A 19,722-nucleotide genomic window follows, 5' to 3' on the forward strand; every position below is an offset into this window, starting at 1 on the left:
TTGGTGAAAATGCCCTGTACAGAAGGCTGCAAGTACTGGAGTAGCTGCACGTCCCCTGGTCCCCTGCATTTGTGAGCAGTGTGTATGTGATGAGCCAACAGCCTAAGCCCACCTCCCAGAAATGGTGGGGGTTCTACAGAGCTGGGAGGATTGTGTTACTTTGGTCAGCATTTTTCTCCAAGGCCCCAGTGACTGGGGAGCTTTAGGAATAGGAAAGAAGTCCTTACCCTTAACAGAATACAGACTAGGTACCTATACTAAAAAGGAAAAAAAAAAGTATCTTTGCTCTTCAAAGAGGCTCACTGTTAGTATGTAGTTACAGGAAACAAAATGTTCTTTTTATATTTATAGGCTGATGCTACCCGTTTCTGGCTTTTAATCCTTTAAAGAGAACTTGTCAGCTTGACAGTAAAAATGTTCCTGCCACACCGCAGTGTCAGGAGATGGTGACCAGGCCCATCTGAGGCCTACTCTCGAAAGACTCCAAGTGCAGTCACACAAACTAAAGACTTTTAAAGCTTAGGTCAATTACTGAATGTTTGGCACTTTATTAAATTAAATAAGCTCCAAAATTACATACAAATCAAAGGAGTAAAAACAATAAATACTTAGCAAAACATCTCTCTGTAGCAGCGGGCAGCACTACAGCCCAGGCTGAGGGGCTGCCAGGCCAGAGGGCCGGTTGCCGTGCCCGCGCCTTGGCAGCCTTGGCATTTCCAGACCAGTTGGCCCCTCGCTCATTACCATCCCATTCACTACCCATTTTTTACATGGATGAAACACACTGCCAAGTATATACTAATAAGCCAAGAGCTTTATTGATGCAGCAGGCACTTTACAACGAAGCCGAGAGCCTGCCTTCCCTGGGAGGCTGGGACGTCTATACAAACCCTCGGGGCGTTTCCATGTCAGAAACAAGCTCCCCTTTCGCGCGGCCCTTGGATCTGCACCTGCCCACCTCATCCCTCCCCCATTGAAACAGGCAGTGCACACAGGGACGCCTGACCCACGCTGGCCAGCCACTCTGGCAGACAGTCACAATGTCAGTTCTGCGTTATTTGTGGACAAAGGCATAGACTATCAGATCCTGCAGAGGATTTAGGAAACAGTAAGACAATTTCTCCCTCCACCTTGAAAATAAAATACACTTCCGCGGATGCATGTCCTGAAGTAGTTGGGAGTTCCTAGGAAGATGGTCCATTGTCAATCCCTTCTTCATCAGCCTGTGCATCCAAAATTCTTCTCAAGGTAACATGAGTCTTTTTTTTTTAAACAGTCTTTCTTGCTGTAAGAACTCTTATAATGGAGCCTAGTCCTCCTACTGCTAATGCCTGTGGGGGCAGGAAAAGGAAATGTGTCAGATGAACTCCGCTGGACAAGGGGGAGCCTAGCTTGCCAGGGGAGATGGGACGATGCACTCCCTGACGCAGGTCCCACCATATCAGACCCTCTGGAAAGATTCCTGCAATAGCAGCAGGCACAGATAGAAGGCAACAGAGCCCTGTCCTGGAACCACGGGTCCTCCAGGAGTTGCTCTTTAGGTAGAACTCTGCACACACACAGCAGACCCCCCCAAATTTCCCTTCTGACAAGCTGTTTCCAGCCTGCTGGCACTGCCCTAGGCACTTGAACCAGCACATACCCATCAGAGCTGCCTGCGGAGCCCTCATTAGAAATGCCAATAGGGCTAAGCACCAAGTTGCCTTAAAAGGGCTCAAAAGGCGTCGGCCTAGCGTGCGGAGGACCCGGGTTCGATTCCCGGCCAGGGCACACAGGAGAAGCGCCCATTTGCTTCTCCACCCCTCCGCCGCGCTTTCCTCTCTGTCTCTCTCGTCCCCTCCCGCAGCCAAGACTCCATAGGAGCAAAGATGGCCCGGGCGCTGGGGATGGCTCTGTGGCCTCTGCCCCAGGTGCTAGAGTGGCTCTGGTCGCAACATGGCGACGCCCAGGATGGGCAGAGCATCGCCCCCTGGTGGGCAGAGCTTCGCCCCTGGTGGGCGTGCCGGGTGGATCCCGGTCGGGCGCATGCGGGAGTCTGTCTGACTGTCTCTCCCTATTTCCAGCTTCAGAAAAATGAAAAGGAAAAAAAAAAAAAAAAGGGCTCAAAAGGCCTGGCCCCCAACCCATGCAGAGGTCTTGCTCAGGGGAACTGAGTAAGCCACCCCCACCTACTAAGCCCAGGAGCTGATCTTCTAGCCATGTAGGCAGCATATCCACCAGCAAAACCAAAGGCCATGGCCCTGGCTGGCTGACTCAGTGGTAGAGCGCTGGCCCAGTATGTGGCAGTCCCAGGTTCGATTCCCGGCCAGGGCACACAGGAGAAGCGCCCATCTGCTTCTCTACCCCTCCCCCTCTCCTTCCCCTCTCTCTCTCCCCCTCCTGCAGCCAAGGCTCCACTGGAGCAAAGTTGGCCCGAGCACTAAGGATGACTCCCTGTCCTCCACCTCAGGTGCTAGAATGGCTCCAATTGCAACGGAGCAATGCCCCAGATGGGCAGAGCATCGTCCCATAGTGGGCATGCTGGGTGGATCCTGGTGGGGCGCATGTGGGAGTCTGACTGCCTCCCTGCTTCTAACTTTGGAAAAATACAAAACAAAAAAAAACCCTATCAAAGGCCACAACACCAGCTCAGCACTGAAGCTGCCCAAGTGACTGACCCCTCAGTAAGAGAACCATTCCCTTAAAACACAATGGAGCCTTTTGGGAGAGACATTGTGTTCATGATCGCCCAGTCTCCTGTGATTGTGGGCACGCTTCCTGTAGCTCTAAAGAGTGAGGAGACGCTGACAGGCAAGACACAGGCTTGATGACTGACCCAAGCCACTGCCCACTCTGGCCTGGTGAGGCCTCCACCACCACCTCCACCACTTCCTCCTGCACCTCTTCCACCCCTTCCTCCTCCTCCTCCTCCTCTACCTCCTCCACATCTTCCTCCTCCCCCTCCTCCACTATCTCCACCACTTCCTCCTCCACCTTCTCCTCTTCCTCCTCCACCTCCTCTACATCCACCAATGCAAAGAAAGACCATGAAGCCCCAACCCCCAGCAAGGCTGCCTCCCTCCCATCTGGGACTCATCTACCTTACCATGCCAAGTCACCTGCCCCATGACCTGCCTGGCATACACCAGCAGTTAAAGCAACTGTGATTACCAGAGAGAGTGGACCCCTACCGGTGCTTCCTTGGCAGAGGTAAGTGATCAAATGTCCCAGGCTGCCTTAGGTGTGGCTCTTGTTCTCATGTGCCTACAAGACATTACTATTTTTTGGTAAATCTGGCCTGCTGACTTGAACCCTGGGGCTGGGTGAGTCTGTGGGCAATGTGTTCACATACCTTTTCATGCCACTGGAGTAGCACTGCGCTGCTATTTTCTGTGGGCTTCTCAAACCCTTTATAAATGTACTTCATTAGCAAGTCAATGCCATTTCTGTCCAGTGACTGCACAGCCTGCTCAATTTCGCTGCTCTTAAAATTTGTAAGTACTTTCAGCACCACGCCCTGGGCTCGTTCCTACAGAGGAGAGAGAAAGGGAGTGAGGCCCAGAGCCACAGCCCGGACACAGCCACAGCCCCACTGCTGGCTCAGAAACACCAAACCTAGTGGTCAGAACTCACTAGAAACACTACATAACTTCCAATTCATCTGGGATGGTTACAGACATAAGTGAGCAGGCATTGTTTTACTGATTTCAATTTCCAAGTATCCTTTATTTATGCCAGTAAGTTATTCCACTATTTGAGGGGAATAACTTTAGTGGGGAGAAGTATCGCTCTTTTTGATGACAACAGCAGGCCTTAAACTCTAGATCTATATTAACAGATTTATCGCTGCAGCTTCCCCCTGCGCCCCCCCCCCAGTACAGAGGGGCCAGTGCCCTCCTCATTTAAGAGGTGCAGCTATTGATCACATCAAGATGCTGCCAAGCCTGACCAGGCGGTGGCGCAGTGAGTAGAGCGTCAGATTGGGATGCTGAGGACCCAGGTTCGAGACCCCGACGTCTCCAGCTTGAGCGTGGGCTCATCTGGTTTGAGCAAAGCTCACCAGCTTGGACCCAAGGTCACTAGCTTGAGCAAGGGTTAGTCTGCTGAAGGCCCGCAGTCATGGCACATATGAGAAAGCAATCAATGAACAACTAAAGTGTCGCAACGAAAAACTGATGATTGATGCTTCTCATCTCTCTCCGTTCCTGTCTGTCTGTCCCTATCTATCCCTCTCTCTGACTCTCTGTCTCTGTAAAAAAGAAAAGAAAAAAAAAGATGCTGCCAAAAAATGGCAAAATCCCAGCTTCAGAGAACCCTTTCCCTGGACCAAATTTTAGCTTCAGTGATGCAGTGTTAGCCTCAGTGATGTAGTAAGCACAACTGTATCTTCCCACCTAGTTTTTAAAAGGCAGGAACTCTTAGAACAGCGGTTCTCAACCTGTGGGTCGCGACCCCGGCGGGGGTCGAATGACCAAAACACAGGGGTCGCCTAAAGCCATCGGAAAATACATATTATGGCTTTAGGCGACCCCTGTGTTTTGGTCGTTCGACCCCCGCAGGGGTCGCGACCCACAGGTTGAGAACCGCTGTCTTAGAGGCACTGAAAAATCCTTATGCAAGTAAAGCCTATCCAATAGTCTATAAAAGCATAACCACTGGTAAGTCTCACATGGCAAGCTAATTTATAGTTCTGCTGACCAGCAAGGGCTGGGCTGACTTCTCACCCCATGAGGCTCTGCGGAGGAGTGAACAGGCTTCTTTGGGAAGCTTATACTATAAACACTGATAGATCTGATGTCAGGAACACCAGGAGGCTTCTGTGGAAGCACTGCCCAGTGTCAGCTCACTCCCTTGGTAGATACTCACTGATGCAGAGATGAAACAGACCTTGTCCAGAGCCCCAGGGAGCTCATGGTCAGCTGGAGGCAGCAGACAACCACAGCCCCGGTCCCACCCACCCAGCAGAGCTGCAGTGCAACCCCCTTTACCTTCACAGCTTGGTTCTTGGTGTTGACGGGGGAGTTCCTCAAGGCTGCATGAAATGCCCGAAGCATGTCCCCTGTGCACCACCACCAGTTAAGGATGGCTAGGCTCAAGCATGCTCTTCTTAACCAACTCATCCCCACAACAGCTCAAGAGAATGGAGTCAAATAGCATCTTCTCCCCATCCACCCACCTCCCGTTGTGGCTTCCATGTGGGCATGGCCGGTTTAGTGGGCAGGTTTCCTGAGCTACAGAGAGGGTGGACAACACCTCAGTCACCCTGCACGCACCTCCTTCTGCCATTCCTTACCCCTCAAAGCAAGTCTGGACACTCCCTCCCTCTATCTCTGGACATCAGAAGCAAAGCAACTGCCCATGAATGGTAACTTACATTGAGCTCAAATGCACCTGCTCAGTACAGAGCACCCATCTGCCCTACTGAATCCTCACAACAACCATTTGAGATTATCGTTCTCAACTTCTCATTCACAAAAGGGAGGAACAAAGGCACCCACCGAGGTCTCCTCACTCTTAATCCAGTTGTTTTTATTTTATCAGTTAAACTATTAAAGAAATTAATATGTGCTAAAAACTATCTTCCGAGACCTGCTCAGGCCAGTGAAATCCCAACTACTACCAGGAGGCAGATTTATTAATCTACAAGAACCTTTACCAAAAATGAGCTAATCCTCCCCCACTCCCCAAACCTTAGCTGCAATACTGACAGATTCTTTGCTGAGTTCTGAACAGCTAGCACTCAAAAGAAAATTAAAATCTGGGTTAGATCCCCAAAGGTGACACCTATTTTAAACTGAATTACATCAGCCGACTTTCATTTCCTCATCTGAAACATTGGCTTTAGCCAAAAAGCTTCAAAAATAGAACAAGGAATGGCTTCTGCCCAATCGCGTCTCTACTCCTGTCCTGTTCATGCGACAATACTCACATGGAAACAGACAGATCCTCCGAGCAAAGCTGTCCTCTCTTCCCTAGTGTGGGCTCCATCTTGACTGCAAGGCCCACACCACCACAAAGCCACTCCTGATAAGCTCCCAGCCCCCTGCTTGGCTCTGAGCCACCTTCCATGTTTGAGAGGCAGCCCACCCCTTATCTGTCAGCTTTGGAATTCTTCCCAAGCCAGGCAAAGGCCAGTCTGACAGCAGCCACTGATAATGTCTACCTCAGAATTCTTTTCTAATTTGGTGTCCCAGAGCAATTAAGCAGAGACCCAGAGGCTTGAAAGGAAATGCAGGCCGGTGCTCTTCACTATCCAACATGGCTGCAAACAAAACATTTGGAAGGGTGGGATAACTAGTCACCGAGGCAAAGAGTCACTGCTTTTGAGTTACTTCTCTGTAGCCCAGTCTACCAAGCCTTCACTGGAAGTGTTGATGGGTACTGGACCTTCAGCAGCTGAGGAGATAAGGGGTGCTGGGAGGGCATACCATTTATCAAAATATCTCTGAACACTGCCAAATTTGCTAGGGGGAAAGAGTACAAAATCACTCAAAACCACTGCCCTGAACAGACACCTGGCTACCGAGGACCAGAAGGTACCCTCAGTAAGGAAGAAAAGGAACCACTTTAAAATCCATACAAAGTCTCAGGCCCTGTGCAAGGGCTTTCACATATCATTATTGCTAACAACTCTGCAACAAGAATCATTATTCTCATTTTAAAGGCAATGAATTTGAGGCTCAGAGAAGAGAAGTGACCTACCCAAGGTCACAAAACTAAGCTGTCCAACTGGCCTTCAAGCTCACCTGACTTCAAAGCCGAGCCCTTCTTACAATCCTCTGCTGCACTCCACCCACTAACCCAAGCTGCATGTCCAGGACACCTGCTGTGTGCCTAGCACTGTGCTGAAGCCTTCTGGGATGTTGTCCAGCAATGCTCCCACAGAACCTTCTACAGAGAAGGATGCTGAGCTTCAGAGAGGGTATGTGACCGACTCAATGTCACACAGCTATGGTATCATAAAGCTGGGTCCGTGTGGATGCACAGCCCATGTCCTTTTAGTTCACCTGTGTTATCTCCCACCATGACTTGCTGCTGTGTGCAGCACCAGGGCAGGCCTCCTCCCTACACCTGCCCACTTCAATCAATCAACCCCTATCTCTATTCCCCTTGCCTCTGTCCTGGCTCCTAGAAGCTTGTTCAATAGTTTAAATTCAATGACCTAACAGAAGTCCAACACCTGGGACATGGTAAGGACTCAGTAAATATTAGTTCCTCCTCCCTCCTTGGGCCTCACATTTGCTAAGCTTTCAGCTCTCACCTGCTAACCTCCCTTTCCCCAGTCCCAAGAGGCACACTCTCCATGGTAACAAGGTTGCCAGCAGTAGAGAAAACACCATCCCTGGATGTGCTAAGCCTAGGCCTCCAAGCAGTCTCAAGAAACCTATCACTAGTCAAGAGATGACCTCCAACAAGTCCCTACAGCACCAGGATCAGAACAGCAGATAACCAGACCTTGTTCTGCCATCTGTGGGTGCTTCTGGGCTGCAGCCCTTCTGCCACCTCCTGCCATGTGCGAGGTCCCACCCAGACTGCAAGGTCAGCCTTCCCTCATGGGGAGCCTTTCATGCCACCATTTCACCAAAGGGGTAAAAAGCAAGGTGATCCTGATGGGGCAGGAAATACAAGTTTGTATTTGAAAATACATTCCTGTACAAAGAAAGTCTGAAGGTTTTGTTTTAAAGGCACACTGGAAGAACACTGCAGGACTCCTCCCAAAGGCAGTCTATGGGCCTGACTTCCCAAGCTGAGTCAACTGATTAAACACCCAGAACCCGATTTATATACTGCAGGAGCCTCCAACCCTGCCCTGACAAGTGCGGGGGAGGGGCAGGGGCTTCCTGTAACACCATTTAAATAAAGAAAAATCCTTCCTCTGAGAATAAGTCAGTTTCCTGTGTTCAAACTGCTAAGGGACCAAGCAGACTGTGACAACCACTTCTATTTTTAATCTTGTTTTCTAGATGCTTGTTTTCTGTGGCCACAAAAATAGTCATTTCCAATGTGGGGCTCTACTTTTACATTTCACTTTTTGCTCTCTGGTTTTTCTTAGCTCTAAACTACTAGTATGTTCCCACTGCTTCCTGCACAAGAAGACTATTGGGCGGAGGGAGCCAAACTCACTTGTTGAACATGCTGAGACCATCAAGGTCCAAAACCCAAGATGTTTGTAGGAAGCTGAGAATGAGTGAAAAGCAGTGGCACTGAGCTGGAGGGTCAGACTGATATGAGGGTTAGGGGTATACAATCTCAGACCTCAGGGATGGACTGTGACTTCAGTCTTCGCTCCCCCGTGTCCTTGCTTCCCCGCAGCCATCCACCCACCTATGTTCGCGTGGTGCTGCAATCGGGTCCCAGAGGACTGTGCCCCGGAGCCGCCCTGGCCGCTCAATTACTCAGCGGTGGCTCACCTCTGCCCCTCCCGCCGGTGAAGCCCTAGTATGACCCCATTTCCTGCAAGGAGGAATGAAGGGATGAGCGTCCAAGGAAGGGGCAGGAGATGAGGATGCCAGGGGAGAAAAGAGGAGAGGCCGCGCAGAGATGTGAGCGGCCTGCGGGGCTGGAGGCGCGTCCGGCATGCTCCAGGAGCCGCCGGGCACGCCGGCCCACCGGGGGCTAGGGACCGCATAGGGATGCGATGCTCAGGGAGGCTCTGGGGGCCGGGACCCGGAACGAGAGGGGTTGGGAGGCAGGTCAGACGAAAGCGGGGGATGTTCGGACGGAAGAAATCTGGCCCGAGGGCAGCCAGATCGCAAGGAGGCTGGGAGACTGACCAGACGGGGTCCGGGATAAGAGGAGGGGGCGTCAGCTGAGGCGCCGGGGATGAGAAAAGTGGGAAGGCTGAGCCAAAGGGGAGCCCGAGCCGCCACGCCGGGGAAGGATATTGCCGCAGGAGCCCGTCCACCTCGCCGGGGTCCGGGCCTGGCTCGCCCGCCGCCGCCGCCGCCTCCTCCTGCTCGTCCACGAATTTGTTCTCGTCAAACTCATCGATGTCCACCCGACGGAAGCGCGAGGACAGCGTGTTCCGGGCCATAGCGGGGGCTCGGCGCCCACTCAGCCAGCTCAGCTACGGGCCCGACCTCAGATTCACTCTGCTCTGAACCGGCTCGGGGGCGGGAAGCGGCCAACCGGCACCACCTCCCCTCCTCCTCCTCCTCCGCGCGCTGCCGCCGCCGCCCGCCCACTTCCGTTCCGCGCCGGAACCGGAAGTGCTTGTGGGAGGGGCGGAGCCTGTGGGTGCAAGGCTGGAAGCCCTCTGCTAATGGTCTTGTAACCCCTCGGCACGCCCCCGGCTAAAGTCCCATCCTCACTGCGCTTCAGTCTCCCTGTCCGAGAAGCTGGCGCACGTCCCCGTGCAAGCCCAGCATCTTGGACGCCACTACTGTGCTCGTTCTTCGGCCTCCCTTCTTTATTCGATGAGCTCCTGGCCCTGGAAGGGGACGGCGCAGGCACAGCCCCGGACCCCTGGGGTCATCACTGCCCAGACTGAGGGAGAACAGGACCCCGAGAAGGCACCTGGTTCTGCCTGTAGAATGCCGGGCGGGCTTCTTCGAGCTGAGGGATGAGTAGTCGTTCTTAGAGTGACGGGGGTTGGGGGAGCCTAAGTCAGATTTTAGGAACCTTGAACGCCACCACACTGAGCTGAGAGGAGGTGGCATGTGTCTTGTACACAGTGATCGTATTGTTAACGGATAGAATTTAAAGACGTTTAAAGTGTACCTTGGTTGCTGACAAAATAGTGAAGACCTTTGGACTTGAGGGTGGGGTGTCTCGCGTGTATAGCAGTCACCTTGGCCAGGCGGGTAGAGTGGGAGTTGAGGCGAGGGAGATGACTCGCCACCATCCTGGCAGGAAGGGCGAGGTTCTAGGGGCTGAGAAGGTGAACCTGGCTAGAGAGGCGCTTCCTGGTAGGAAGCCCAGGGTCTGAGATGGGGAAAGCTGGGAGGGTGGAGGAGTTCTAGCACAGTCAGGGAAGGAAGGCTCTGTTCTGCCAGGATTAGGTACCTAGGCTGTTGCTTGAGGGGGTTCCATTAATGGGCTTTAGCCTTAGATTAAATTGGGTCTTTGTTTTCATATTACAGTACTCTTTTTAATAAAGGCCAGTAGTTAGTGAACGTGACTCATTGCTTTATTTCTCATTGAATGTGTCTGCAGATCAAAAATGTACCAGATTATGATGCTACCTGATCTTAGGTGCTAAAGATACAGACAGACTCGGCCCTGGCCGGTTGGCTCAGTAGAGCGTCGGCCTAGCGTGCGGAGGACCCGGGTTCGATTCCCGGCCAGGGCACACAGGAGAAGCGCCCATTTGCTTCTCCACCCCTCCGCCGCGCTTTCCTCTCTGTCTCTTTCTTCCCCTCCCGCAGCCAAGGCTCCATTGGAGCAAAGATGGCCCAGGCGCTGGGGATGGCTCTGTGGCCTCTGCCTCAGGCGCTAGAGTGGCTCTGGTCGCAACATGGCGAGGCCCAGGATGGGCAGAGCATCGCCCCCTGGTGGGCAGAGCGTCGCCCCTGGTGGGCGTGCCGGGTGGTTCCCGGTCGGGCGCATGCGGGAGTCTGTCTGACTGTCTCTCCCCGTTTCCAGCTTCAGAAAAATGAAAAAAAAAAAAAAAAAAAAAAAAAAAGATACAGACAGACTCTTACAGTGGGGAATAGGTGCTGAATAAAAGTCTTGGGGATCCTGGCAACAGGCAAAGCCCACCTGTTTTTCAGTTCCATGCCTTGGAAGAGATCTTTATGACTCACGCAGGCCACAAGACAGGAGAAATTCACATCCCCAGAATATCTTGGTCAGGAGGAATTTGAAACCAGAAATGCCCATTTTACAAGTAGGGAGATAGCATCCAAATAAACTGGTGAATGAAATCAAGTCACTGCTTATCACTGGGGACCTCCTTTCCAGTCAGGAAGGCAGAATTTTAAAAATCCATACTATCCTATGTCAAGGATGACAGTGTGCTGAGGGGTAAACAAACATGCAGTGCCTGGGAGTGAATAAATAAAGTGGTCAACAGAGGTGTCCCTTAGCATTTGACACTGATCAGGGACCAGAAGGAAGTGAAGGAGGGAGCCAAGCAAAGGCCCATAGGCAGGGCAAGCTTGGTGTATTCCAGAAACAGCAAGGCCATACTGGAGCAGAAGAGTAAGAAGAGATGAAATAAAAATGGAGGTGATGCTATAGGGCTTTGCAGGCTAAGGAACGGATAGGGGTCTTAGTCCAGAAGGCACAGCCCTGGAAATTCTGAGCTGCTTACATGATCTGACTTAGGTGAGAAGAGAATCCCTGTTAGCAGTTGTATTGAGAATACACATGGAAGCAGGAGCCAAAGTAGAGAGGTGATTTAAGAGGTGACGCTAACAATCTAGGTGACAGGCAATGGTAACTCAGGCCAAGCAGGTGCCAATAAATGGTGGGAAGAGGTCAGTGTATTTTGAAGAAGAGGCTACAGGATTGCTGGCGGACTTGAATGTAGCATGTATGAAGAACGGAGTCACAGATGATTGCAAGTCCAGAAAAGATGTACACAACCGTTAGTTCTAATAGAACTATAAGCATTTGGGAAATGTGACAGCAAAGTCCCTGTGCACTATTCAACTTCTATTTAAGACTAATCCATGCCAAAATTGTCCTCTGTGTCTCCCTCCCCCCTATATAGCTCTACTTCCTAAAAGTCTTTCTCGCCTGACTTGTGGTGGCGCAGTGGATAAAGCGTTGACCTGGAATGCTGAGGTTGCTGGTTTAAAATCCTGGGCTTGCCCGGTCAAGGCATATATGGGAGTTGAAGCTTCCTGCTCCTCCCTCCCTTCTCTCTCTCTCTCTCTCTCTCTCTCTCTCTCTCTCTCCCCTCTAAAATGAATAAATAAATAAGAATAATTAAAAGTCTTTCTCATTGTAGTCTGAGGCAAGGCTCATTCATTCATCCAACAAGCATTCATATGCTGACCCTGGAAACTAGAAAAACCAAATCAGGTGTCAACCATGGTTATGCCCCAGAGAGCTTCCAGGCCAGCTATGGAGACAACTCATAATCAGTTTAACTCAGTATGTTTGGAGCTACAGAGAGGATTTAACAGAAAACTTGGGACATGGGAGGTTGTGTCCTAGTTTATTCCAAAGCTAAGGTCCATTAACATAACCCCAGAAGGGGATGGGAGAAGTCTCCCTGGTGGTGACACCTGACAGCAACAAGGGGGCGACCTGGCATTAACTAGAACTCTAAGAGGTGTTGGTGTGTTTTTGTTCATGGTACTGGACATTGGAGCACTGATTCATGCTTGCTGGTTAGGGAAACAATGAAACTACCCAGTCTGAACGCCTGAGTAACCTCCCTGCTTCGTGAATGCTCCTGTAACTTTCAGGGTCTAACTCAAATGTTCATTCCACTGGGCAGGAACATTAATACCAGTGGTATTTTGAGTGATTGTTATACATCAGGTATAGTGAAAAGAGTATTTTTTCTTTTTAGCACTTGCACATGCGCAAGATAGGAAGAAGAGAGATGAGAAGCATCAATTCTTATTTGCAGCACCTTAGTTGTTCATTGATTGCTTTCTCATATGTACCTTGAGGTGGAGGAGAAGAATGACGGGTTGAGGGGTGCTCCAGTTAAGCCAGTGACCCTTTGCTCAAGCCAGCAACTTTGGGCTCAAGCCAGGGACCATGGAGTCATGTTTATGAGCCCATGCTCAAGCCAGCAACCCCACGCTCAAGCTGGTGAGCCGACACTGAAGCCAGCGACCTTGGGGTTTGCGTCTCAGGCTGACGCTTTATCCACTACGCCACACTGCCTGGGCAGGCATGAGAAGAGTTTTTTTAGTGTTATCTTACTAATCCTCATAAACACCCTACCTACTTCAGCAGTAAGAAAACTGAGACTCAAAGAGAGAAAGATATTTGCCAAGTCTCAGCTGGCACCAGGTAACAGAGCAAGAATCAAACCTGGTTGCTTTCACTAAAAAAGGCGACAAGCCTGACCAATGGTGGCACAGTGGATAAAGTGTAGACCTGAAGTGCTGAGGTCTGGGTTCTAAACCCTGGGCTTGCCCAATCAAGGCACATACGGGAAGCAACTACCTATGAGATGATGCTTCCCCCTCTTTGCCCCCCTTCCCACCGTTTCCCCGCCCCTCTCTAAAATCAGTTAATAAAGCCTGACCAGGCAGTGGCACAGTGGATAGAGCGTCAGACTGGGATGCCGAGGACCCAGGTTCGTGACCCTGAGGTCACCAGCTTGAGCGCGGGCTCATCTGGTCTGAGCAAAAAGCTCACCAGCTTGGACCCAAGGTCACTGGCTCGAGCAAGGGGTTACTCGGTCTGCTGAAGGCCTGCGGTCAAGGCACATATGAGAAAGCAGTCAATGAACAACTAAGGTGTCGCAATGCACAATGAAAAACTAATGATTGATGCTTCTCATCTCTCTCCATTCCTGTCTGTCTGTCCCTGTCTATCCCTCTCTTTGACTCTCTTTCTGTCTCTTAAAAATATGTAAATAAATAAAAATTAAAAATAAATAAATAAATAAATAATAAAATCAGTTAATAAATTATTTTAAAAACATTTTTAAATGATTTTTTTTTAATGTTTACTGATTTTAGAGAGTGAGGAAGGGAGAGAGAGACAGGAACATCGATCTGTTCCTGTATGTGCCCTGACCGAGGATCGAACCGACAATCTCTGTGCTTTGGGACGATGCTCAAACCAACAGAGCTATCTAGCCAGGGCTAAAATCAGTTAATAAATTCTTTTAAAAAAAAAGGCCACGAATGGTTCTTCCCCTGCCACGTGCTGCCTGCACTAGGACTTCTTTGAATTGGATTATAGCTGTTTGACCCCGCCCCTCTCGCCCACCTCAGACTTTAAATTCCTCCAAGGCAGGGACTCTGTTCAATCATTTTTGAGCCTGACAGGTGATGGCGAAGTGGATAGAGCGTCAAACTGAGGTCCCACTTCAGCTCAGGCTCACCAGCTTGAGCCCACGTGGGGATCATCCACATGATCCCATGGTTTCTGGCTTGAGCCCAAAGGTCGCTGGCTTGAGCAAGGGGGTCACTGGCACCGCAGAACGCTCCCACCCCCATAAAAAGCAATCAATGAACAACTAAAGTGATGCAACTACAAGCTGATGCCTCTCAGCTCTCTCCCTTCCTGTTTATCTCTGTGTCTCTCTTTAAAAAAAAAAATTTTTGAAATCCTCAACTCTCATCTCCACCCCAAAACACCAGTGCCCAGCTCAGAGTAGAACGAACTGGGCGACCTGCAAAAATTTACTGAATGAATGAACGGATAAATAACTGAATAGACGAATCTGAGTCCTAACTATGCCATGACTGGTAAACTGCCTCTCCCCTGCCTCGGTTTCCCCAGCTGCTTTGTTCCTCTGTTTAGGGGGTGAGGCCTCTGGGGCGATAAGAAGACGAAGGTACTTCAAGACGGCTTGAGAAGGGGCTGGCAGGGGCGGAGCCTGGGCTCCCGGGCTGCCGTGACATCGGCCACGCCCCCGCCACACGGAAGTGGTTGTGGCGGTCAGCCCCGCCCCTTCCCCTTCCTCTCGGAGCAGGCGGCGCCGGCGGCTTGTTCAACCATGGTGAGGGCTCTGGAATCGGGCACCATCCGCGCTTTGTGGTGTTCAGAGGCAGGGATGTGGGGTGCAGGGTGAACCTTAGAGGCCCATCTGCCAGCTGGGCTTATGGAGCACCGTGCGGAATGGCCTAGCGCCGCCACAGCCGGCCTTTCTCCAACCCCTGCGGGCCTGGGCTAGGAGAGGTGCGCGCGCGCTGCCAGGCCACCCGGCTTTCCGTCTGCGGAATGAGAGTGGTGGCCCAGCTTCGAGTAGGCCTGGGCTTCGGTTCCCCTGCGAGAGGCGCGTGCCCTCCCGGGGCTGGCCACGACGCAGGTGGAGGTGGGGGGTGGCCGGCGGACGCCTCGGTGAGCGGTGGAGGGGGAGACGGAGCCTCCGGGCCTTTGACCCAGACCCTTCTTTTCAAACAGGCCAAAATTAAGGCTCGAGACCTTCGTGGCAAGAAGAAAGAGGAGCTGCTGAAACAGCTAGACGACTTGAAGGTGGAGCTGTCCCAACTGCGTGTCGCCAAAGTGACAGGCGGTGCGGCTTCCAAGCTTTCTAAAATGTAAGTGACGCGCGGCCGGACCCGCCCTGAAGCTGGTTTAGGAAGGTGCCGTTTAAGTGCCTGCTCACCCTCCTGACTAGGACCACTGGCGCTTGTCCGGCTGCATGGGAGACCTTTGGCCTGGAGTGCCCTTGTTAGCCTCTCTCGCTGGTGAAAGAGCATGTTGTCCCTAAAGGAGCATTTTAATGCTTATTTCTAAAACCCAACTGGATGTCGTCATTCACCTACCACCAGCACTTGACTTTTTTCCCCTCGTTTGGTGGCTGGGAGTCTTGCACCTTACTTAGTGATTTAGGTGGATCAAGAGTCAAGATTTGTTCAAGGAATATGGGTTTGGAGCCAGTTGACCTGGGCACAAATTCCCCTTCTGCCACATCCTACCTGATGGGCAGGTTGGCCCACCACCCAGTTTTCTTCCTGTTCTAGAAAAGGTGCCCCAACAACCTTCCTACGGTATGTGTGTGTGGGGGGAGATGGGTGAGTTTGGGAACACACTACCAAGGTTCAAGCTGAATTCTCAAAACTAGGCCTACCAACTACCTACTGAGTGAGCCTCCCTTCATCCCCCAACATGCCTTCCTTAGCATGACTAGGTCACCTGTCCCTAGCTGGTTCCTAGCTTCAGGACCCCTTTCCCCCATAGCCTTTCTCCCTCCCAGGTGGCCCCTGCTTGACCAGGTTGTGGCATCGTTCTTTGCAGTCAGCTCATTAAGATTGGTATTAGTTGCCTGACCAGGTGGTGTCGCAGTGGATAGAGCATTGGACTGGGATGTGGAGGACCCAGGTTCGAGACCCCAAGGTCGCCAGCTTGAGCGTGGTCTCATCTGGTTTGAGCAAAGCTCACCAGCTTGAGGCCAAGGTCGCTGGCTCCAGCAAGGAGTCACTTGGTCTGCTGTAGCCCCCCCCCCCCCCAACGCACATATGAGAAAGCAATCAATGAATAACTGAGGAACCACAACGAAGAGTTGATGTTTCTCATCTCTCTCCCTTCCTGTCTGTCTGTCCCTCTGTCTGACTCACTCTGTCTCTCCCACAAAAAAAAAAAAAAAAAAAGGAAAGAGATGAGTATTGGTTAGGTTGGCTTCATAGCTCTCAAGATACATGGCCCGGGATGGAAGATCTTCCTGATCAGCCTTCCACTGCTGCCCATTAAGCTCCTCAGTGAACGCTTCACAGCTCCTCCAAAGCACTGGACACTCCAGCCCTTTTCTGCTTCCACTCCTAGGCTGTCCATATACTGCAGTCTCAGGCCTTACCTTTGGAAGACCTTCCTGCTAGGCTGGGTTAGGCGCCTTGGTGATTGTGGATGAGGTGGTGGGGAATGCCCCTCCCCTAGGAGATCTGGGTCTGTCCCTGAATGAGAGGCTTTGGGAAGCACTGTTTTCAAATTATTTGTTTATTTATTTTACAGAAACAGAGAGTGAGTCAGAGAGAAGGATAGACAGGGACAGACAGACAGGAAGGGAGAGAAATGAGTAACATCAATTCTTCATTGTAGGACCTTAGTTGTTCATTGTTTGATTTCTCATATGTGCCTTGATCGGGGGGGCTACAGCAGACCAAGTAACCCCTTGCTTGAGCCAGCAACCTTGGGTTCAAGCTGCTGAGCCTTGCTAAAACCAGATGAGCCCGCGTTCAAGCTGGCGACCTCAGGGTCTCGAACCTGGGTCCTCTGCATCCCAGTCCGACGCTCTATCCACTGTGCCACCGCCTGGTCAGGCGGGAAGCACTGTTTTCATTGATGTGCTTGTTTTTGTAGCCGGGTTGTTCGCAAATCCATCGCCCGTGTTCTCACCGTCATTAACCAAACTCAGAAAGAGAACCTCAGGAAATTCTACAAGGTGAGTGGGGGTGCCTGCTATAGGGAGCAAGGTTTCAGCCTTCCCTTGCTGAAGGGGTCAGTGTGAGGATGTTCTTCTGCTGGGGTGTTTGGAACAGGGCCTTGCCCAGACATAGTTGGGCTTTCCAGAGCCTTCCCAGTTTGTAGGTGGGTTCACCCTCTTTCAGCATCTTGTACTAGTATATGATACGCAGCCTGCATTTCCTCAAGGATGCAGTTGTCAAGAAGTCAAAGCTGTGGTGGGACTCTGGTTGGAAACTTGGGTTTCGGATGCAGTCTCACCAGCTGAGTGAGTTTGGGTGGCCTGTGAGATTGACCGTTAAATGTTTGCAGGGCTTATAGAGGTTAAGTTGCTCAGGGACACCTACAGATAATGGAGTGACTGGGCTCAGGTTCCGAAACACGTCTTGGGGAGGGTTGGATGGAGTGCTCCTGGGAGATTTCCACAGGTGTCTGACCCCTTAGCCTAGTCCTGTCCTTAAATTAGTCTTGCCGCGGTTCAAGCAGTAGAACCGAACCAATAGGAGACTTTATATACTTGTGTATAAGTACATTGCTTTATTGCAAGGAATTGGCATGTGTGGTGGGTGGAAGGCTGGCTAATAGCAAGTCCAAACTCTGGCTGTCCAGAAGAGACGGTCATGGGCAGGGTGGAACTCATGACAGGTTGAAGCTGCTGTCCCAGTGGTGGGGTCTTGTGGGGAAAGCCTCAGCCTGCCTTTAAGGACTTTCAGCTGGTTTTATCAGACTCGCCTTGGTTTCCCAGGATGGTCTCTCATTTAAATAACAGATTAGTGGATTTAATTATGGCTATAAAATGGCTTCACATCAACTCCCAAATTAGTGTTTGAGTAACTGGAGGGTTTGATGTCCAAAAAAGCAATCATGGCATGTCTGGGCTTGCTGCCCAGGGGACATTAGCCATGGGAGTGGGGGTGATGCCATGCCTGGACGAAGGCACATTTGTGTGGGACCATTTTTCTGGGAATTGGGTGTGAAGCTTTCATTAGGCTGTGAGGGGACTGGGCAGAGATGTGGCCTGGAAGAATAGTCTTTGTGACCATCCGTGGAATGCACCCATGCCAGGCACCACGCCGTCAGGGAGGTGGAAGCAAAGTCTGTCTGCGTCAGTGCTGTCCAGTAGACTTTGCTGTGGTAACAGGTGTATTCTGTGCTCTGTCCAACAGTCACCTCTGGCCATATGTGTGCCTAATGGACACTTATGTGACTGGTGTGTGAAGACCGTTTACTGTAAGCAGTATAGGCTAGTGGCCACTCTGGCAACAGAGCCTTCGGGGCTTAGTAAATTGGAAATGGATGAGGTTCTGACCTGTGCCAGCTGATGTGAGGGAAGTGGGTGGGCAAAGGCTTTAATACTTCAAGTTCCCCCCCAGAGCTTGCCCTCATTTCCTGTGGAGCCCTTTTCTGCAGTTCTCCACCTGTGCCTACTCTTCCTGGCAGGCTTTTGGTGGTTCTGAGAAAGAACCTGAGCTGTCATTATTATAGGGTTTTGTGCGCGCACACAGTTTTCTTCCCCTTTCTGCTGGTGTCTGCCTGGTTTCAGAGCTATTGCCGGTTGCTACGGGAAACCACCTCCCCACCCATGGGCCACATGTTCCCTGTTTAGTCTTCCCCACTGGGCTGGGAGCTGCTTGAGCAAAGACCAGGCTTGACTACTCGCCTAGCCAGCACCCAGCACAGGGTCTCAAGCCAAAGAGAGCCCAGGGAACCTTTGCAGAACAAACAAGAGACCGCGAGAGCTGCCTTAGTCTAGACTTGCTCTTTGGGAGCAAGACTAAGTGGGAGCCAGGGATGGAGAGACCATGGCCCTGTTAAAGGTCTGGGGCCACCGAGGCTTTGCCTCCCTGCAGGATTAATTTGACTAAGCCAGAGCTTCCCTCTGGGACTAATGTTAAATGGAAACATTGTTATAGGGATCACCCACAGGTACCTGGCAGATACTTGGGTTGTACCAGCTTAAACCAGCTGTTCCCTCACCCCCATACACACCAGCTGCATAACTTGAACCAGGGCAACGGTGACCTCCCCTAGTCTGGCTGGGCGCCACATGCCCCTTCCTGGGTTGGGTGTGATGGTGATCCCATGGCAGGGAATCGGGCTGGTGAAAAGAGCACTAAGTAGGGGGATGGTTAACTTAGGTGCAAATCCCATTTCCGCAACAGCTTTTCTGAGATTCGGACAAGATCAATCGCTTTTTGCTCTGAAACTCAAGGGACCTTTTTTTTAAAATGGGGATGATTCCTCCAAGTCTAAATTTGGGGGAACTGTATGACCTGGTAAGCAATATGTATGGCCTGTTAGTATCCTCTACTGGGCCGGATGTCATACAGCTCCTCACTCAGGTCTATAGATCACCCTCCCCAGCCCGCCCACCCGCACACCTCCCTCGGTCACTTCCCAGGTCCTCCCATGCCCTCCCACTGTCCCAGACTTTGACCTCAGCTCCAGCCTCTGGGCCTTCCTCAGTAGCTACAGTATCTCCTAAGCCCTGGTCCTCAATTCCCCCTGCTCTCCATCACCCAGGGCAAGAAGTACAAGCCCCTGGATCTGCGGCCCAAGAAAACGCGGGCCATGCGCCGCCGGCTCAACAAGCACGAAGAGAGCCTGAAGACCAAGAAGCAGCAGCGCAAGGAGCGGCTGTACCCACTGCGGAAGTATGCGGTCAAGGCCTGAGCCGCACGCGTCAATAAAGCACAACTGGCTGTCATTGCTTTGTGTTTCCAGTTGTTTCAGCTAACCGGGCTGGAGAGGTGGGCT

At 51.5% G+C, this 19,722-nt stretch overlaps 2 protein-coding genes across 3 annotated transcripts; one reads left to right on the top strand and one right to left on the bottom strand.

Moving 5' to 3' along the window:
• Positions 1–519: 519 nt before the first annotated feature.
• On the bottom strand, positions 520–9,752 carry ARPC5L (actin related protein 2/3 complex subunit 5 like). 2 transcript variants are annotated; one of them, XM_066256234.1, is made up of 4 exons: positions 8,864–9,241; positions 4,968–5,039; positions 3,332–3,508; positions 520–1,331 (listed from the first exon to the last, which is right to left on the bottom strand). In XM_066256234.1, the coding sequence occupies exons 1-4, from the start codon at positions 9,011–9,013 to the stop codon at positions 1,269–1,271; spliced, it is 462 nt and encodes a 153-aa protein (XP_066112331.1). In that variant the 5' UTR covers positions 9,014–9,241; the 3' UTR covers positions 520–1,268. The 2 variants fall into 2 exon arrangements, with proteins under 2 accessions (XP_066112331.1, XP_066112332.1); XM_066256235.1 differs by lacking the exon at positions 520–1,331 and adding an exon at positions 3,155–3,243 and having other exon boundaries at positions 8,864–9,752.
• Positions 9,753–14,422: 4,670 nt separating this feature from the next.
• RPL35 (ribosomal protein L35) lies at positions 14,423–19,672 on the top strand. The gene is made up of 4 exons (XM_066256236.1): positions 14,423–14,563; positions 14,968–15,104; positions 16,864–16,945; positions 19,489–19,672. The coding sequence occupies exons 1-4, from the start codon at positions 14,561–14,563 to the stop codon at positions 19,636–19,638; spliced, it is 372 nt and encodes a 123-aa protein (XP_066112333.1). The 5' UTR covers positions 14,423–14,560; the 3' UTR covers positions 19,639–19,672.
• Positions 19,673–19,722: the final 50 nt, after the last annotated feature.

The sequence above is a fragment of the Saccopteryx bilineata genome, chromosome 2 (assembly GCF_036850765.1).
Source record: "Saccopteryx bilineata isolate mSacBil1 chromosome 2, mSacBil1_pri_phased_curated, whole genome shotgun sequence".
Classification (NCBI taxonomy): Eukaryota; Metazoa; Chordata; class Mammalia; order Chiroptera; family Emballonuridae; genus Saccopteryx; species Saccopteryx bilineata.

Excerpts from the sequence above, each read along its gene's own strand:
- ARPC5L (XM_066256234.1), bottom strand. The coding sequence starts at position 9,013 with ATGGCCCGGAACACGCTGTCCTCGCGCTTCCGTCGGGTGGACATCGAT. Across the intron at positions 5,040-8,863 it reads TGGACGGGCTCCTGCGGCAA|GGGGACATGCTTCGGGCATT; the intron begins TATCCTTCCCCG and ends TGGTGGTGCACA. Across the intron at positions 3,509-4,967 it reads CCAAGAACCAAGCTGTGAAG|GAACGAGCCCAGGGCGTGGT; the intron begins GTAAAGGGGGTT and ends TCTCCTCTGTAG.
- RPL35 (XM_066256236.1), top strand. Across the intron at positions 15,105-16,863 it reads GCTTCCAAGCTTTCTAAAAT|CCGGGTTGTTCGCAAATCCA; the intron begins GTAAGTGACGCG and ends TTGTTTTTGTAG. Across the intron at positions 16,946-19,488 it reads ACCTCAGGAAATTCTACAAG|GGCAAGAAGTACAAGCCCCT; the intron begins GTGAGTGGGGGT and ends TCCATCACCCAG.